The following is a 17,507-nucleotide window of genomic DNA, read 5'->3' as shown; positions in this document are numbered from 1 at the left end:
TCCTGGCCTGTGAGACGGCAGCACCGTCTAGGTCTAGGAGACCCACCTCCCCCTTCAGCGGAGGAATGAAAACATTTAGTACTAGTAGTAGTATAGCGACATTGTCAAGGTCTTTTTGCAGTTGCTCACAATCTTGTAATTTATTTGTTACACTGTACATTATAAACGTTATCCGCGAAAAGCCTTATCTCTGATCACTCATATCTATCTATCTATCTATATAAAATAACTTGTCCTGACTGACTGATTCATCATCGCCGAGCCAAAACTACTGGACATGAAGAAATGAAATTTTGGGGATACTTTCATATTATAATGTAGGTGCTCACTAAGGGGAGATTTTTGGATATTCCGTCGCTAAGGGGGTGAAAAAAGGGGTGAATTTTTAAAATGAGTGTATATATATCTCGAAAACTGAAAAGTTTAAAGATATGAAAATTGGTATTTGGAATCTGCTTGAAAAAAAAACACGCATTTTTTGTTTTCAGAAAATCCTGTTGAGAGGGGTGAAAAAAGGTGAAAAAGGGATTGAATACCTTTTATGTGGATACTTATATCTCAAAAACTGAAGATGTTTTATTTATTTATTTATTTATTTATTTATTTATTTATTTATTTATTTATTTATTTATTTATTTATTTATTTATTTATTTATTTATTTATTTATTTATTGGTGACAAAAGGTCCCATGAGCCTCTGGCTCGTGATAGGGACAATACAGTACATACTTTTTTAAGGCAACACAATAATTACATTTCATGTTAGGATCATAATTTTTCAGAAGTATATTCAGATATTGCATGGCTGTAATATACTAAATATGGACAATATATATATTATTGTATTAATTAAAGCAAGTTATATAGAGATTATATTAAGATATCTGTAAAAGAGTAATATTCCTTCAGTTTTTTCTTAAAACATATAACCGATTTAGAGTTCTTTATAACAGGAGGCAACACATTATATTCCCTAAACATTGATGATTCTATGCCTTTCACTCCGTACTTTACTGAATTAGAATGAGAGGGATATATCCTTAATGATCCTCTAGTTTCATAGCCATGAATTTCACTAAAATGGGAGAAGTTAACAGTAGAATGGGTTAATTTCCTGTCTAGCTTATACATAAAGACTGCTGATGAAAATGCAATTTGTTTATGGAATGGCAGAATATTTGACTCTGAAAAAACTTCACGTGATGGTTTGAGGAAGGGGAATCCATACATGATTTTGATGGCTCTTTTTTGTAGGATTTCCAAATTATTAATGTAATCTATCCTACATCTTCCCCAAATAAAGCTTGCGTATGTTAGATGTGGGTGGATCATTGCATAATATATACACTTCAATTGTTGATGAGAAAAATTACTGTATCTTAATCTGTGCATTATTCCTATCAAAGGGGTAATTTTGCTGATTACATAATCAATATGGCTTTACCAGGAAAGTGTTGAGTCTAATATTATACCAAGATACTTAGCTGAGTAGACTCGCTCTATTACTTGGTCCTTTAGGATAACAGTGTTAGCCGCTGTTATCTTATGGGCTGTTTTATGAAAGATTAGGTATTTTGTTTTAGTCACATTTATGATCATTTTTTTAGATAAAGCCCAGTCCGATAACTTGTCCAAGTCACAATTTATGTCTTCCATAATTCGCGTTTCACATAGTCCTTTGTAAGTTATTAAGACATCATCAGCAAATACTTTACATTTCCCCTTTAGTGTTAGAGATTGTATGTCATTAATATAAATCAGAAATAGAATTGGACCTAGTACTGAGCCCTGCGGTATTCCCGTTTTTGTCTGCTGCTTAAAACTTTTAGTATCGTTAATCATCACATATTGTGTTCGATTTGATAAATAATTTTGGAACCATTTGTGTGCTAAACCTCTAATTCCTGCTAATTTTAACTTGTTCAGAAGTATTTTGTGGTCAACCAGGTCAAATGCTTTTTTAAGATCTATGAGTAGCCCTGCTGCTAATTTATTTTCATCTAAGGTCTTTTGAACCTCTATTACTGTATCAAATACAGCATTATCAGTTCCTCTATTTGGGAGAAACCCATATTGATTATTGGAAAAGTAATTAGTTTTACACAGAAAATTTACCAATCTAGTTTTTACTACCATTTCTATGAGTTTTCCAATTGCAGACATGAAAATTGGTATTTGGAATCTCATCACGTTTTTTTTTTTTTTTGGAAAATCTACTTAAGGGGTGGTGAACAGGGGTGACGAAGGGAGTGAATTTTTAAAATGAGTATATCTCATAAACATAACAAGTTACAGACGTGAAAATTGGTATTTGTAATCTCCTGTAAAAGTAAAGGAACATGCATAATTTGATTTCTGAAAACCCACTTAAGGGGAAGTGTTAAAGTGGGTAAATTTTTAAAACGAGCATATATACAGTATATATAAAAACTTAACACGTCGCAGGCGTGAAAATTGGCATTTGAATCTCTTTTAAAAATAAAAGTAACACATTTGTTTGTATTCGGAAAAACACTTCAGTGGAGGGGGGGAGATGAAAAAGGGGTTGAATTCTTTTTATGTGGATACTTATATCTTTAGATGTTACAGGCATGAAAGTTGGTATTAGGAATCTCCTTTAAAAATAAAGAAACACGTATTTTTTCGTTTTGGAAAACCTACTTAAGGGGGAGGTGAACAGGATTGACAAAGGGGGTGAGTTTTTTAAAATTAGTATATCTCAAAAACGTTACATGCTGCAGACGTGAAAATTGGTGTTTTTAATCTCTTTTAAATACAAAGTAACACATACTTTTTTGTTTTCGGAAAAATCACTTGGGGGGGGGGGGGGCGGAGGGCTAAAAAAACTGAAAAAGGAGTTGAATTATTTTTATTAGGGTACTGGTATTACACGTATTACAGACGTGAAAATTGGTATTTGGAATTTCCTTTAAAAAAGTATTGTTTTGTTTTCGTAAAATCCACTTAAAGGGGATGTAAAAAGGACTGAAAATGGTTGAATTGTTTTATAAGGATAGGCCTACTTATATCTCAAAAACTGAAGATGTTGCAGACGTGAAAATTTGTATTTGGAATCTTCTTAAAAAATAAAGAAACACACATTCTTTTGTTTTCGGAACATCCAATTAAGGGTGGGTAAATGAATTGAAAAATGAGTTTAATTCTTTGTTTGAGGATACTTATATCACAAAAACGAAGGATATTACGGCCGTGAAAGTTGGTGTTTGGAATCTCCTTTAAAAATAAAGAAACACGCATTTTTGTTGGGGAGGGGGAGAGAATGAACTTAAGGTGGGAGTGTGTGTGTGTAAAATGAGTTGAATTCTCTTTATGAGGATATAAATAAGAAGTGCACTTAAAACAACACACCGCTAAGGGGTTTTGCCTGGGGATGAGGTATGATGATGACAAAAATATACATTTATATGAAACTGTTTGAATTACGAAGTTAAAATATCAAATTATATCCTAGGTGTTAAATAATACATACATACATTATCATTATAGACTGTTATGCCTTTCAGCGTTCAGTCTGCAAGCCTCTGTGAATTTACTAAACGTCGCCACAATCCTCGGTTTGCAACTAGTGTTGTGGCCTCATTTAGTTCTATACCTCTTATCTTTAAATCGTTAGAAACCGAGTCTAACCATCGTCGTCTTGGTCTACCTCTACTTCTCTTATCCTCCATAGCACAGTCCATTATTCTCCTAGGTAACCTATCCTCCTCCATTCGCTTCGCATGACCCCAGCACCGAAGCCGGTTTATGCGTACAGCTTCATCCGTCGAGTTCATTCCTAAATTAGCCTTTATATACTCATTCCGAGTACCGTCCTGCCATTGTTCCCATCTGTTTGAACCAGCAATCATTCTTGCTACTTTCATGTCTGTTACTTCTAACTTATGAATAAGATATCCTGAGTCCACCCAGCTTTCGCTCCCGTAAAGCAAAGTTGGTCTGAAAACAGACTGATGTAAAGATAGCTTCGTCTGCAAGCTCACTTCCTTCATACAGAACACTGTTGTTCACAACTGCGAGCTCACTGCATTAGCTTTACTACACCTTGTTTCAATCTCACTTACTATATTACCATCCTGGGAGAACACACAACCTAAATACTTGAAATTATCGACCTGTTCCAGCTTTGTATCACCAATCTGACATTCACTTCTGTTGAATTTCTTACCTACTGACATCAGTTTAGTCTTCGAGAGGTTAATGTTCATACCATACTCATTGCATTGTTAAATGACAGAAGGTTTTAAACAAATTTAACCACTCAGAGAGTTAAATGGGGGTTAGGATCTGAAAACTAATATATTCATTCCTTCTTCCGAAATGGTTTAACGTACGAAAACAAAATCCTAGGTGTGAAATAGGAAATATTTTTAAACGTTCCCTCGCCAATGAGTCAAATGAGGTTAGCTCCGTAAACAAAATTATTCATCCCTTCAAAACCGTTTGGTGTACGAAGTTGTAATTTTTCGAGAAGGGTCTTCTTTTAGGTCCTAGATGTAAAATAACGTATACTTCCAAATACTTCTCCCCTAAGAGGTTTAGATGGTAGCTGACTCTCAAAAACACAATATCCATTCTTCCGAAATCGTTTTAGGCACGATCATAATTTTTTAAATGAAGGGTAGTCTTCTATATCATAGATGTTAATAAATATTTAACAAAAATTCTTCTTCTTCTTCTGCTTCTTAATCTGTTTAACCTCCAGGGTTGGCTTTTCCCTCGGACTCAGCGAAGGATTCCACCTCTACCGCCTCAAGGGCAGTACCTGGAGCTTCAGACTCTGGGTCGGGGGATACAACTGGGGAGGGTGACCAGTACCTCGCCCAGGCGGCCTCACCTGCTATGCTGAACAGGGGCCTTGCGGATGGATGGGAAGTTTGGAAGGGATAGACAAGGAAGAGGGAAGGAAGCGGCCGTGGCCTTAAGTTAGGTACCATCCCGGAATTTGCCTGGAGGAGAAGTGGGAAACCACGGAAAACCACTTTCAGGATGGCTGAGGTGGGAATCTACTCAGCTGACCTCCCGAGGCTGAGTGGACCCCGTTCCAGCCCTCGTACCACTTTTCAAATTTCGTGGCAGAGCCGGGAATCGAACCCTGGCCTCCGACGGTGGCAGCTAATCACACTAACCACTACACCACAGAGGCGGACTTTAAAAACATTCACCCCTTAAAAATTATTCATTCCTCCATTACTGTTCGACGTATAAAATTAAAATTTTACAGGTTGGCCAGGCTCAACTGACAGTGGACTCTCCAAAATGTATAAATTTGAATAATAACTTTCCTTTCAAAGCCATAACGAAAAACGGGTATCTTGCTAGTTATATATTGCACCCGTCCACCTCCCGAGTCCCAGACTAGCATTTATCTCAGGGGTGTCGGTTCATTTTTTAAGTCATCAAATATAACTATAACGGCATAATAGAACACGGGGATGAACGGAGCAACTTAAAATTAAAATGGGGAAAGCTCGATTGTAACTTGAATTTAAGGACTCCATGATAGGACTAGGAAGTGACTGTTACTTTAAAAAGGGCATCATCTAACTACAATAAAAAGATTATGAGAGTGGTTTCCTTTGAGATAATTTGCCAGAAGGAGCGGTTTATTACGCCATCTGACGTATGAAACTTTGATACACTTGGCAACGATATTTGAATTTCCACACATGTTACATACATAAATCACTTGCCATACCGCAAGTGGTATCAATATCTTGCTGGGTTGCTTCTGAAATAAAATGACATTTTGGAGGTATAATTTACGGATCGATTCCATTTGAATCGAACCGTTGTTCAAAGATATAGCTTCCTTCTATCGGGAGCCCGAGCATAACCCATGTTACGGTCGGCTTCCCGATTTAACTAAGATGATGTACTCCGGCTATATACATTTTTCCGAGACCGGTACTCGGACTGGGTAATGTTTCTCGTGAATTGCGAAAACTGGATTCCACGGACAGTTCCTATCTTACGATATCCAGCTGATACCATACCATTGATTTAGCATTTATATTTTATTTACATGTGATTTGAAATGTTTCAAAGTAGCCTCAATAGATTACTGACACAGATGAGATAACGAGAAGCGGTTGGGAAATACCGTGGCAATGGCCCCCCTCGCATCGCGAGCGAAGTAAACAAACACGCCAAGTTGTAACATCGTCCCATAAGGAAACCGTACAATAAAGAGGTACCAAATGACTCTAATATTATCACTCTCATTATACGAACATACGAATAGAGGGATGTTGTCACCAAACAATTTAATCCACGATCGTCGGAATATTCATGAAATTATCATCCTTGAAATTATTATTATTATTATTATTATTATTATTATTATTATTATTATTATTATTATTATTATTATTATTATTATTATTATTATTATTACTCAACGGTTCCTGGCACTGTCACGTTTGATTAATATCATCATTATTATGCGGGATGCAAACACAAATGGTTATTACTGTTATTATTATTATATCCCTCTCGTGGTTATTATTATTATTAATGAATAGGTGACTCAAGATATTATTATTATTATTCATGTCACTTAAGAGGTTATTATTATTATTATTATTATTATTATTAATGGACCGGTCACTTCCGCCAAAATATATTAGGATATCGGTCGCAATTACAAATATTTCACTGATCAACCAACGACATCATTACTGTTATTATTATGACAATTATTATTAATCTGACCGCGATGATTTAACATCGTCCTTACATTATTATTATTATTATCGGTTGCATATTATCATTTAGATTCCCGTTTAACATCTTTATCAACGCTCATTTAATTAAGGCGGTCCAATCCTTTATCTGCAATATTTATTATTATTATTATCACGACATCATGATTGTCCTCGCTCGTCATTACAATGAATACAATATACGACCATTTCTGTGGAATCTGAACTCTCATTATCCTTAGATCTGTTGTATCTCAACGAATAGCTGTGCAGTCTATTTATTTCGTACATGCTGTCACGGGTTCGAATGCTCCCCGCTATGTAACTCAGTCTTTCTCTGTGACACTGCCCGTACATTTTACACTCATTTCAATATCCTAAGTGTCTCTCGTACGGAATTTATTTTCCTCTCTATCTCAATATTCCTCGATTCATTTATTTCTCACAGAATTATCAACTGACTTATTTATTCATTTCTGACATCGTACGACCTTTATTATTTGACTGCAGATTCTCTCACATTTTCTATCTCATTTTGATCTACGCTTTAGTTCATTATCCACAAATAATCGTAACATTTTGAAATTATATTTACCAAATTTTGACAATCATGGTCTCGTAATATTAGTCCTACGTGTTCCGGCTAATGAATCGCAACTTTAAAACGCGACATTTATACGTAAAAAAAAATATTGGACCGTAATTTAAACCACACGTTCATAACATGTACGGATTATTAGCACCGATCTACATTTCAATATTATTAATTGACCAAATTAAATTATCACGCACTGTAATTCCGAATAAAAAAACGACCTCCCGTCATTAAATGATTCCCGATAAACTCAACACTTGATCACATGAATTTATTATTACGCACTGCTCACTAACTATTCCAATATCACATGAATTATTATTATATCCAAATTATATTTTAAAAAAAGTACCTTCTTCAACAAAAAAGTAGTTATATTATTTATTTATTATTATTATTATTAAAAAAATACTTTTCGCCTGTTACACGGTAGTCCACTCGTAATATGTTTAACACTAGAACGGCCAGAGCGGTCATTTTGACCGTTAGCGAATTTCAAGGTATTTGCACGCTCGTACTTTTTAATGCACAAGGTTGTGCTTTTGTGACTTTTAATCTTTTAGGGTTATGTACATTCACGCCAAAAATTACATCCGTAGTTGATAAGGGAACACAGATATTGTCCCTTATACCTAGGAAGGCCGTAAGCGGTCATTTTGACCGCTTCACTTCCTTGGTACGGTGAGCTCTATTACTCACTGCTTGCTTCCTGTGATATATTTACAACTGGCGCTATTGGGGCGTATAATGTAACTAAACAGTATGTCTCTAGCAGTGGTCGCGAGTGGACGAGTTAGTGCCTGTCCCTTGTGTATTATAGTGCGTAATAATGGCTCGGCGGCAAAAACTTACTCCTGTTCAGTTATTAGCAGAACTTGAAAAGCTAGAAGAAGATGAATCAGGAGACGAAGATACATTATCAGATTTAGACGAAATGAGTGACGATGAGGATTCTATACCTCAACAGTGTGACAATGTTTCGGATGGTGATAGCGATTTGGCTAATGAAAATATTCACACAGTGGACTTCGCACCTACGATAGAAGCAGTTACTCCTTCAACCAGCCGTGATCAATCTTGCAGCAGAGAATGGTCTCTTAGCAGCAGGCCACCTGTTTGAAGAAGAAGGGGACGAGTTGGGAGAGGTCATGAACTGGTATAGTCTTCTTCATTTGCACCAGGGATCAGTTATGTGATAAGGATGGAACAATTATTTGGACTTTTATCGACAGTAGTGGGAACCCCCTCCCTGGAAGGATGACTGCTCAGAATTTACTGAAAGAGGGAGCAGGGCCTACTTATCACGCTAAGCATAACGTAGAGACTAATAGCAAGATTAGTGTCTGACGTTTATTCATTGACACATCCATGTTGAAGCATATAAAGATGTGCACAGAGACCGAAGCTCAGACAGACAATGGACAAGTGGTCTATTTTTTGGAAGAATTAGACGATTTTATTGGTTTTTTTGCTATTGGCTTTACGTCGCACCGACACAGATATGTCTTATGGCGACGATATTGGTATATTATACGCCCGTGGAGGTTATAAACTTACTAGTCTAGCCGTAGATCACATGTGGTCTTCTTTAAGGGGTCCCCCTGTTTTCACCAACACTATGGCAAGGAACAGGTTCAAATAAATTCTAAGGTATTTTGCGCTTTGATCTCCGTAAAACTAGGTCCACTCGTTTGCTGACGGATAAATTTGCTTTGGTGTCTGCTCTTAGGAATATATTTATTGAGAATTGTTATGCTTGCTATAAACCAGGAGCTAATGTCACAGCTGATGAACAACACTTCCCCAGCAAAGCTCGGTGCAGGTTCGCGCAGTATATGGCCAACAAGCCAGATAAATTTGGCATAAAATTTTGGCTACTGGTGACGTTGATTCTAAGTATGTGTGCAATGAGTTTCCTTATCTTGGGAAGGACAAAATGCGACCTGCCCATGAGTCACTGCCTGGAAATGTTGTCCTGAAACTTATGGATCCATACCTCATGAAAGGACATAACGTGACCACTGATAACTTCTTTACATTAGCAAAGTTGGCTAAGAGACTGAAAGAGAAGAAAACTAGTATTGTTGGAACAATCAATCGAGTGAGGAAGGAAATCCCGGAGTCAATCAAAGCACTACGTATGAATCTGTACAAGACTGTCGTACTCCAGAAGGAAGATCACACTGCTCTCACAGTATATCAAGGAAAAGTGAACAAGAATGTGCTTCGAAGTATACTACACCCAAGCGTTCAAGTCAGTGAAGATAACAAGAACCTCCCTAGTACTACTGAATTTTATAACGGAACTAAGTATGGTGCGGATGCAGCTGATCAAATGGCGCGTGTATACACCAACAGGGCTGGATGCCGAAGGTGGCCTGTACATGTATTTTATAACATACTTGATCTAGCAGCAATAAATTCATGGATAGTCTACATGGAAGTTACGGGACAGAGAATCTCTCGACATGATTATATTCTTGAAGTAATACAAGAACTGAGATCTGATTTTGTGAAGACAAGATCCCGGTTGATTGAACTGCCTACATTTAGTCGCCATAAGACCTATCTGTTCGGTGCGACGTAAAACCACTAGCAAACAAAAAAATCCTTACACTTCAGCCTGAGCCTTAGATTCAGGTCCAATGTGCCAGTCGTAAGCGACGACAACTTCAAGTGAACTCCAATTATAAACAGAACTAAACCCTTGACACATGTTCTTCGTGCAATAAAGTAGTCTGCGGAAAATGTTCATGTGAGTTATTAACTTGCATAAATTGCTTGTCAAGTGCCTAAATAGGCTTGTAAACAAATTGAGACTGTTATTTTTATCATCAATTTTCATAAAGGAATTCAATAGCAAGTCCGTCAAAATATTTCATTGTTACCTATTAGAAGTGAGAGAATATGAACAATTATTAATACTTAACAATGGATTGATCTGTATACAATACATCCCAATTGTTAACTATGTTGTTTTAAAATTAATAATTGAACATTCGCATGTTTCACAGATCCTGGATGCTAGATATATGTCAGTAAGTGGCAGCGGTCAAAATGACCGCCTGCGGCCTTTATAGGTATGAGGAAAGTTCGGCCGTTCTAGTGTTAACGCATAACCCCTTTCACAAACTCGATTTATTCTGGCACTAAACACTCCAGATATGATTTACTTGGAAATTATTATATTAATCGCATCTCACAAATTTAACAACTTCACTTTGAAAATATGACCATATTAATTACAACAAAACACAACTGGTATGGCGAAGCTGGATTTTCCTTCCATGTCATTAAATGGCTCGTTAAAAATGACAAAACATAAAAACAGATATCGGGTCTTATTTAACTATAATAACCAAAATCAAACGTAAAGAAAATTATTGACTACAAAGAAAATATGAACGCATGCATGACTTAACGTACTACACTATATACACAAATTTACATCTCCCACAAACTGAATACATAAAAGACCCGATTATTTACATTATTATTATTTACTACTGTCCGTGCTACAAATTTAGGATGGGGTCGTTAAGCGACTCATCTTGTTACAGAAGGTAACCAAGTATAACCAAATTATTCCCATTTTTCCCATCACGATAACATTTCCCAAATATTATTTACAGTTTAGTACTCATCTTAGTTATCGGTATTCCATTACAGCTTTGCAGATGAGAGGCTCCATCCGGCCCCTCTCTGCGTTTTACTCCTCCATTCTTGATGGCGTAGTTTCACAAAAGATTTCCTGGCACATTACCATTTTACACTCATATCTTGATTACCACAAACCTTCACCATTTACAACGTTAACACTGTATACTTTAACTTGGATACAACAAATTTCTGTCCTAGACCCAAGAATTTAATATATTTACACTATTTAATCTTCGTCCACCTACCGCACAATGGACCTGGACACGTACGACGAGGTGTCAACTTTTACGCCCGTCGCGATACGCCCGATTCATACGGTATTCTTGACGTGTTCATAATATCGGTTCGATATAGCAAAGTACAGGCTACTCTTCCCTGAAAGTACTGTTCGTCACACAGTCTGTTATGTACGTACTTATGGTGATCTAATTTATACTACTCTCTTGCAGCGTAATTACTTTACATCACTGATATTCATAAATAACAAACACTGTCCTACGTTAACTATTTCTAGTTCCTATTGCTTGAGCGCGATCACACTTTACAAACACTGGCGGATGCTCGCGCCATTAAATGACTGTACGTCCGTAGAATTCTAAGTTAGCGGCGACCAACAGTTCAGCTCCCGATATTCAATTCAAGTGTACGACGACCGTCAATTCAGCTCCAGAGATTCAAGACAAGTGTGCTGGCGACCGTCAATTCAGCTCCCGATGTTCACTACAAGTGTGCTGGCGAGGATCCCTTGCCCTGTATATATGGATGAAGCCTTTTTCCCGCGGATTCATTGACGTCATACCCCTGAGGGAGGGGGTGGATTTTTAATATCGGTACTTGCACTCCGAATTGGAAGTTAAAATTTACATCAAATCAATCCACTCCGCTAGCATATCTGCTGGATTAAATATGAACCCCTGGTGATCACAGATTTAGGAGATACGGGTGGATTTAGCTCCTCACATTTCGCGCCTTTGTAAGCGTCCCTGACAACGTGGTCTTCTTTCAGCCAATGAGATTCAAGCTGTCTGGTTTCCAAGAAATCCAGCCTTCAATTTATTTAATTTGCCAATAAGTATTGATTATTTTTCCATGCATGACCTCTAATAAATTCAGTACATCCATCCGTGTACTCACAATAATTTATTACTGAATACTTTTGTAGTTACGGAAATATCTCATCCATCATTCCTTAAGATGGTATCACTGAGTCTTCTATTAAATTTTTACGATTGGCCGGCAAGCGGTCACGTGATTTAACTCTCCACCTGCTCGAACTTAGGCCAGCGAACGTACATGCAACCGCTGTAATTTTCCACGAGGTCACGGACTTTCCGTCCTGCCAAAAATATCCCAAGGTATTACTCATGTTGTGAGTTTCCTTTGTATGACTCTCCCCCTTCTCTTTCTGACCAAGACTTATTTGTGGACTCTGTATTTCCTTGTTCGCCAACTAATGATATTCCCTGCTGTGAAGTAGCTAAAAGTTGTCGTGTTGAGCTAATCCGTCAGGCTCCAGTCTGTCGTCCTTCCTTCGCTCTGATTTCGACATTACATAAACGAAATATTCTCAACTACACTTCTGTATTCCAATAAATGTACCATATTATTTTACCAATCAAATCATGACTGACTATGGGCCTAAGTCACTCGGGTTCAATATATATAAGAAGACACAAAGGTCCAATAATATTGTTAAATAGGAATATAAAATGAATACAACATGTAAATACATTTGCTTGCTTTTGAAACTGCCGACATCCCCCCCCCCCTGTCAAAACTGCCATGGAATACGAAAATAATGTTTAAATATGAAGATAAAAATTCCTGCATTTAATGGTTAAGGGAATTCTGTGTCAGTGGTTATCGCTTGCTATAAACTGTCCTCGGTGTCCCTCTCTTTATTTCGTCTTTTTCCTTTATAACGCGTTCTTCCAGGGGTCAATTCTAGGACTTACCTAAAACATTCCTCAGTAACTGTAATCTTGTAACTTGGTGATACAACTCTTTGCAATGAATTCAATGCACGGGCCATCATAATATGCTACGGATTTAGCCAAGTATTGCTATATTGTGATATTGTTCTCAATAAATACATCACAAGTGAGAGACTGTTTTGTATATCAACCATATTTCTGTTTCAGTCGCTGGGCAACCACGAGTTTGATGATGGTGTCGCGGGGCTGGTCCCTTTCTTGAACAACGTGACGTGCCCTGTCCTGGCAGCGAACGTGAACACCAGCCTGGAGCCCTCTTTGGTAGTGAACAAGTCCGTGGTACTGGACGTAAATGGAGTGCAAGTGGGAGTCGTCGGCTACCTCACACCGGACACCAAGGTACAGTCGACAGTCATTACAGTGACAACTGTTGTACGTACAGGTGCTGGGTTGTAGAACTAACTATACACCTACCAGCTCGATTGCTCGTGTGCTTTTAGCTTTCATTGTAAGCTTTTACAATATCTTTTGGCATATAATTTCGCAAATAATCTATATTCAGGTCAGTTGTGATGGTGTTGGTGAGTGTTGTTTTAATAGGATGAACGACCATCCTCTATTGACACTAATCAGAGGAAAAAATAGAAACGGTCCGACACTTCGAAAAATTAAGCTATCGGCCAAAGAAAGACAAGGGCTTTAAAATAAAAGACTCCCTAGGCTGTCGAGGTCGGAAAAGTGGAAGAGTTGATCAAGGGAGGTCGGATAGGATACGATAGAAGAAAGTGAGGAGTCGGACAGTGGTGGTGGTGGTGGTAGTGGTGGTGATTATTGTTTTTAGAGGAAGTGCTGTACAACTAGGCAAACATCCTCTATATAACACTAATCAGAGGGGAAATAATGGAAGGGATCCGACACTTCGAAATATGAAGGTATCAGCCAAAGAAAGACAAGGGCCACGAAGGGCGTGAAAATGAGACTCCCTAGGCCTCGAGTGCTCTAATATCGTCGGGGTCGGAAAAGGACAAGAGTTGACCAAAGGAGGTCGGATAGGATAGACGAAAGTGAGGAGCCTGGCAAGTAAGTGGAATCACTGTCAGAACTCAGCTAAGGGCCCCGTGGTCGCCAACCCACCCTCTAAAATATATAGCCCCTGGGCCCCTTTTAGTCCCCTCCTACGACGGGCAGAGGATACCGCGAGTGTTATTCTACAGCTCCCACCCACAGGGGAAGAGGAGTCAGACACAAGTAAGTAGAAGGAATGCCAGGATTCAGCTAAGAGCCTCGTGGCTCCGAAGTTACGACCCGTGGACCCCTTTTAGTCGCCTCTTACGACAGACAGGGGATATCGTTGATGTGATTCTACCGCCTTCCCTACCCTCCCCCCACCCCACCCCCGCCGACAGGGTGGAACTAAGAACAAAGGGTTGGAAGCTCGTGTTATTGCTTCACGGTACCTTCAAGCCGGGAAATCATGTGAAGTGCAAGAGAGCACAAGTACAGCCTGACGTGGACCCCCGACATTTGTACTCTGCACCTCAGATGTGAGTCACTCACTAAGAAAGAATTAAAATGAGCACGAACAGTCTCCAGTCTCACGCCTCTTAAAATTCCGATTCCGCTCAAAGATTGCACACTTGAACAGTGAACACCGCACTATATAACACATCGCAGGTGCTCGGCGACGCAACTACGTGATAGTAACAGTCGTCCCCTTAACTAAGGTACAATATTGTCTGATGTGAAAATGGGAAGTCCGCCTCTGTGGTGTAGTGGTTAGTGTGATTAGCTGCCACCCCCGGAGGCCCGGGTTCGATTCCCGACTCTGCCACGAAATTTGAAAAGTGGTACGAGGGCTGGAATGGGGTCCACTCAGCCTCGGGAGGTCACCTGAGTAGAGGTGGGTTCGATTTCCACCTCAGCCATCCTCGAAGTGGTTTTCCATGGTTTCCCACTTCTCCTCCAGGCAAATGCCGGGATGGTACCTAATTTAATACCACGGCCGCTTCCTTCCCTCTTCCTTGTCTATCCCTTCCAATCTTCCCATCCTCCTGCAAGGCCCCTGTTCAGCATAGCAGGTGTGGCCGCCTGGGCGAGGTACTGGTCATCCTCCCCCGTTGTAGCTCCGGCCCAGAGACTGAAGCTCCAGGACATTGCCCTTGAGGCGGTAGAGGTGGGATCCCTCACTGAGTCCGAGGGAAAAATCAACCCTGGAGGGTAAACAGATTAAGAAAGAAAGAAAGAAAGAAAGAAAGAAAGAAAGAAAGAAAGAAAGAAAGTGAAAATAGTAAACCATAAAAAAATCCGAATCCAAGCTCAAAGCTGTGCGCCCCTAACCGCACGGCCAACTCGCTCGGTCGAAATGGAATACATAAAGCGAGCTTTAAACGGAAAGAGCATAAAAACAAGCAAACTGCTTGGGTCGCCAACACGCGACCCACGGAGACATCCTGATCTAAACGAAGAGGTTTTCAAATTCATACAGGAAAGAATGAAGCCTTTGTCATATCAAGTAATGTTAAGGTATCCACGTTGAAATACTGAGAAACCCATCAATGGAACTCCTTGTTCTTTGCAGTGAAATTAAAATTTGCACCTGCTTTACAGCTGCACATTACAAATGTTCCGGGTATTTCCGTGGTGCAGAGAGGGAAAAGAAGCGTGAGGGATGAATGGCTGAGCAAAGCATTAACCACAGTTTAAATTTGGATAGCAAAATCTACTGAAAATGTATTTCCTTCTTTTTCTAATAGGATGATCTTTCCAAAAACAAATTCAAAGATTGAACAGGAGGTAAATATAAACAATTACAAATTGCTTTACGTCGCACCATTATGGCGACGATGGGACAGGAAAGGGCTAGGAGTGTGAAGGAAGCAGCCGTGGCCTTAATTAATGTACAGCCCCAGCATTTGCCTGGTGTGAAAATGGGAAACCACGGGAAACCATATTCAGGGCTGCCGACAGTGGGGTTCGAACCCACTATCTCCCGAATACTGGATACTGGTCGCACTTAAACAACTGCAACTATTGAACTCGGTAAAACATAAACAAGAAGTACAAGGAGGCTTATAAGCTGTCAGTTTACAATAAAGGGAGAGGGGCTCGCATTTTCACACACGTCCTCCAGTGAAAGATATCGATATGGTACAGTTTAAAGAGTTCTTAGCAGATAGCACCACAGTCGGAGATACGGCGGCAGTTCAAACTTGGCGGGAGGCCTAACCATGGCACAACCACAGCGAAACATTTTTATTAATTTATTTCAAGCCTTTTAAAAGTGGGTTGCACATTAGATTCGAGTAAATATGATATTTTAAACTCGATGTATTACAAAACACAAAGCCTGACTGGTGGATATGATCGTTTAGGCGTGAAGTCTATACAGTCTGACACCGTGATTATCCGGTTCGAGCCCCGTTGGTCTAAACAAATGTTCACCCTCAGAATGTTCGTGGCAGAGTAGGGGAGGTGGTGGAATACAATTTCTAATCACTAGATTGCCTGCCTAAGGCCTGGATTAAATTCTAACCCTCTCCGCAGTGCTCATATGGAGCGAGGGCATATGACGCTGTTGATGGTGATTCGTCCGTCTGATGGTGACGTTAAGCCCTGAGCAGACCCCTTGGTGTTATTCGACCCTCTCCTTACCTCATTATCACCATCATCATCTGACATCAAGACGCGCAGGTCGCCTATGGATGTCAAATAGAAAGACCTGCACCAGGCGAGCCGAACATGTCCTCCGAAATTCCCGGCCAGTGTTGCCAGGTCTCCCGAATTTTCAGGTGATCTCCCGATTTTTTGTTGCTATTTTGCTTTACGTCGCACCGACACAGATATGTCTTATGGCGACGATGGGATAGGAATGGCCTAGGAATTGGAAGGAAGCGGCCGTGGCCTTAATTAAGGTACAGCCACGGCATTTGCCTGGTGTGAAAATGGGAAACAACGGAAAACCATCTTCAGGGCTGCCGACAGTGGGGCTCGAATCCACTATCTCCAGATTACTGGATACTGGCCGCACTTAAGCGACTGCAGCTATTGAGCTCGGTCCCGATTTTTTGGCAACACACCAGAAAACCCGGAAAAGCAAAAAATCTCCCTAAATGTCTTTTAATCCAAATAATAATAATAATAATAATAATAATAATAATAATAATAATAATAATAATAATAATAATAATAATAATAATAATAAGTGTTGCATCATATTTTTGCCGAAAAACTCTTTCCTCTCTCACTGCGTGACTTTTATCGATAACATCACTCATTAGGTACTTACCCGCATTCATTTCAGGCTCGAATTACATAATCTGTCCCCTCATATTGAACTAAAAACTCACGCTTGACTGCATCATTCGAAGAGAAATCACCGACCCGCATATAGAATGCATAGTCTGCATCCTGCTACGACTTCGAAATTGGCACACACTTTCTACGCCTGATGAATAACTAGGCCTTATATCTAGAGGAAGAGTCGGGAGAAAGAGAAGAAGGAGAAGAAGCAGAAGATGAGGCATAGAGTTGCCAGAGAGTACGTGTGAGTGAAATTGTATATTTTCCTCATAATAATAATAATAATAATAATAATAA

The 17,507-nt window shown here is 39.2% G+C and overlaps 1 protein-coding gene across 1 annotated transcript in view; it reads left to right on the top strand.

The window, feature by feature from the left end:
• The window catches only part of LOC136858718 (protein 5NUC), a 178,457-nt gene that overhangs the window by 86,421 nt on the left and 74,529 nt on the right, over positions 1-17,507 (top strand). Inside the window, exon 2 of the mRNA XM_067138460.2 lies at positions 13,119-13,310. Coding sequence (XP_066994561.2) covers positions 13,119-13,310 — 192 coding nt within the window. The remainder of the gene's footprint in view (positions 1-13,118; positions 13,311-17,507) is intronic.

This window comes from Anabrus simplex, chromosome 1 (genome assembly GCF_040414725.1).
Source record: "Anabrus simplex isolate iqAnaSimp1 chromosome 1, ASM4041472v1, whole genome shotgun sequence".
NCBI lineage: Eukaryota > Metazoa > Arthropoda > Insecta > Orthoptera > Tettigoniidae > Anabrus > Anabrus simplex.
The sequence above is the reverse complement of the archived record's forward strand: the minus strand, read 5'-3'. Positions and strand labels throughout refer to the sequence as shown.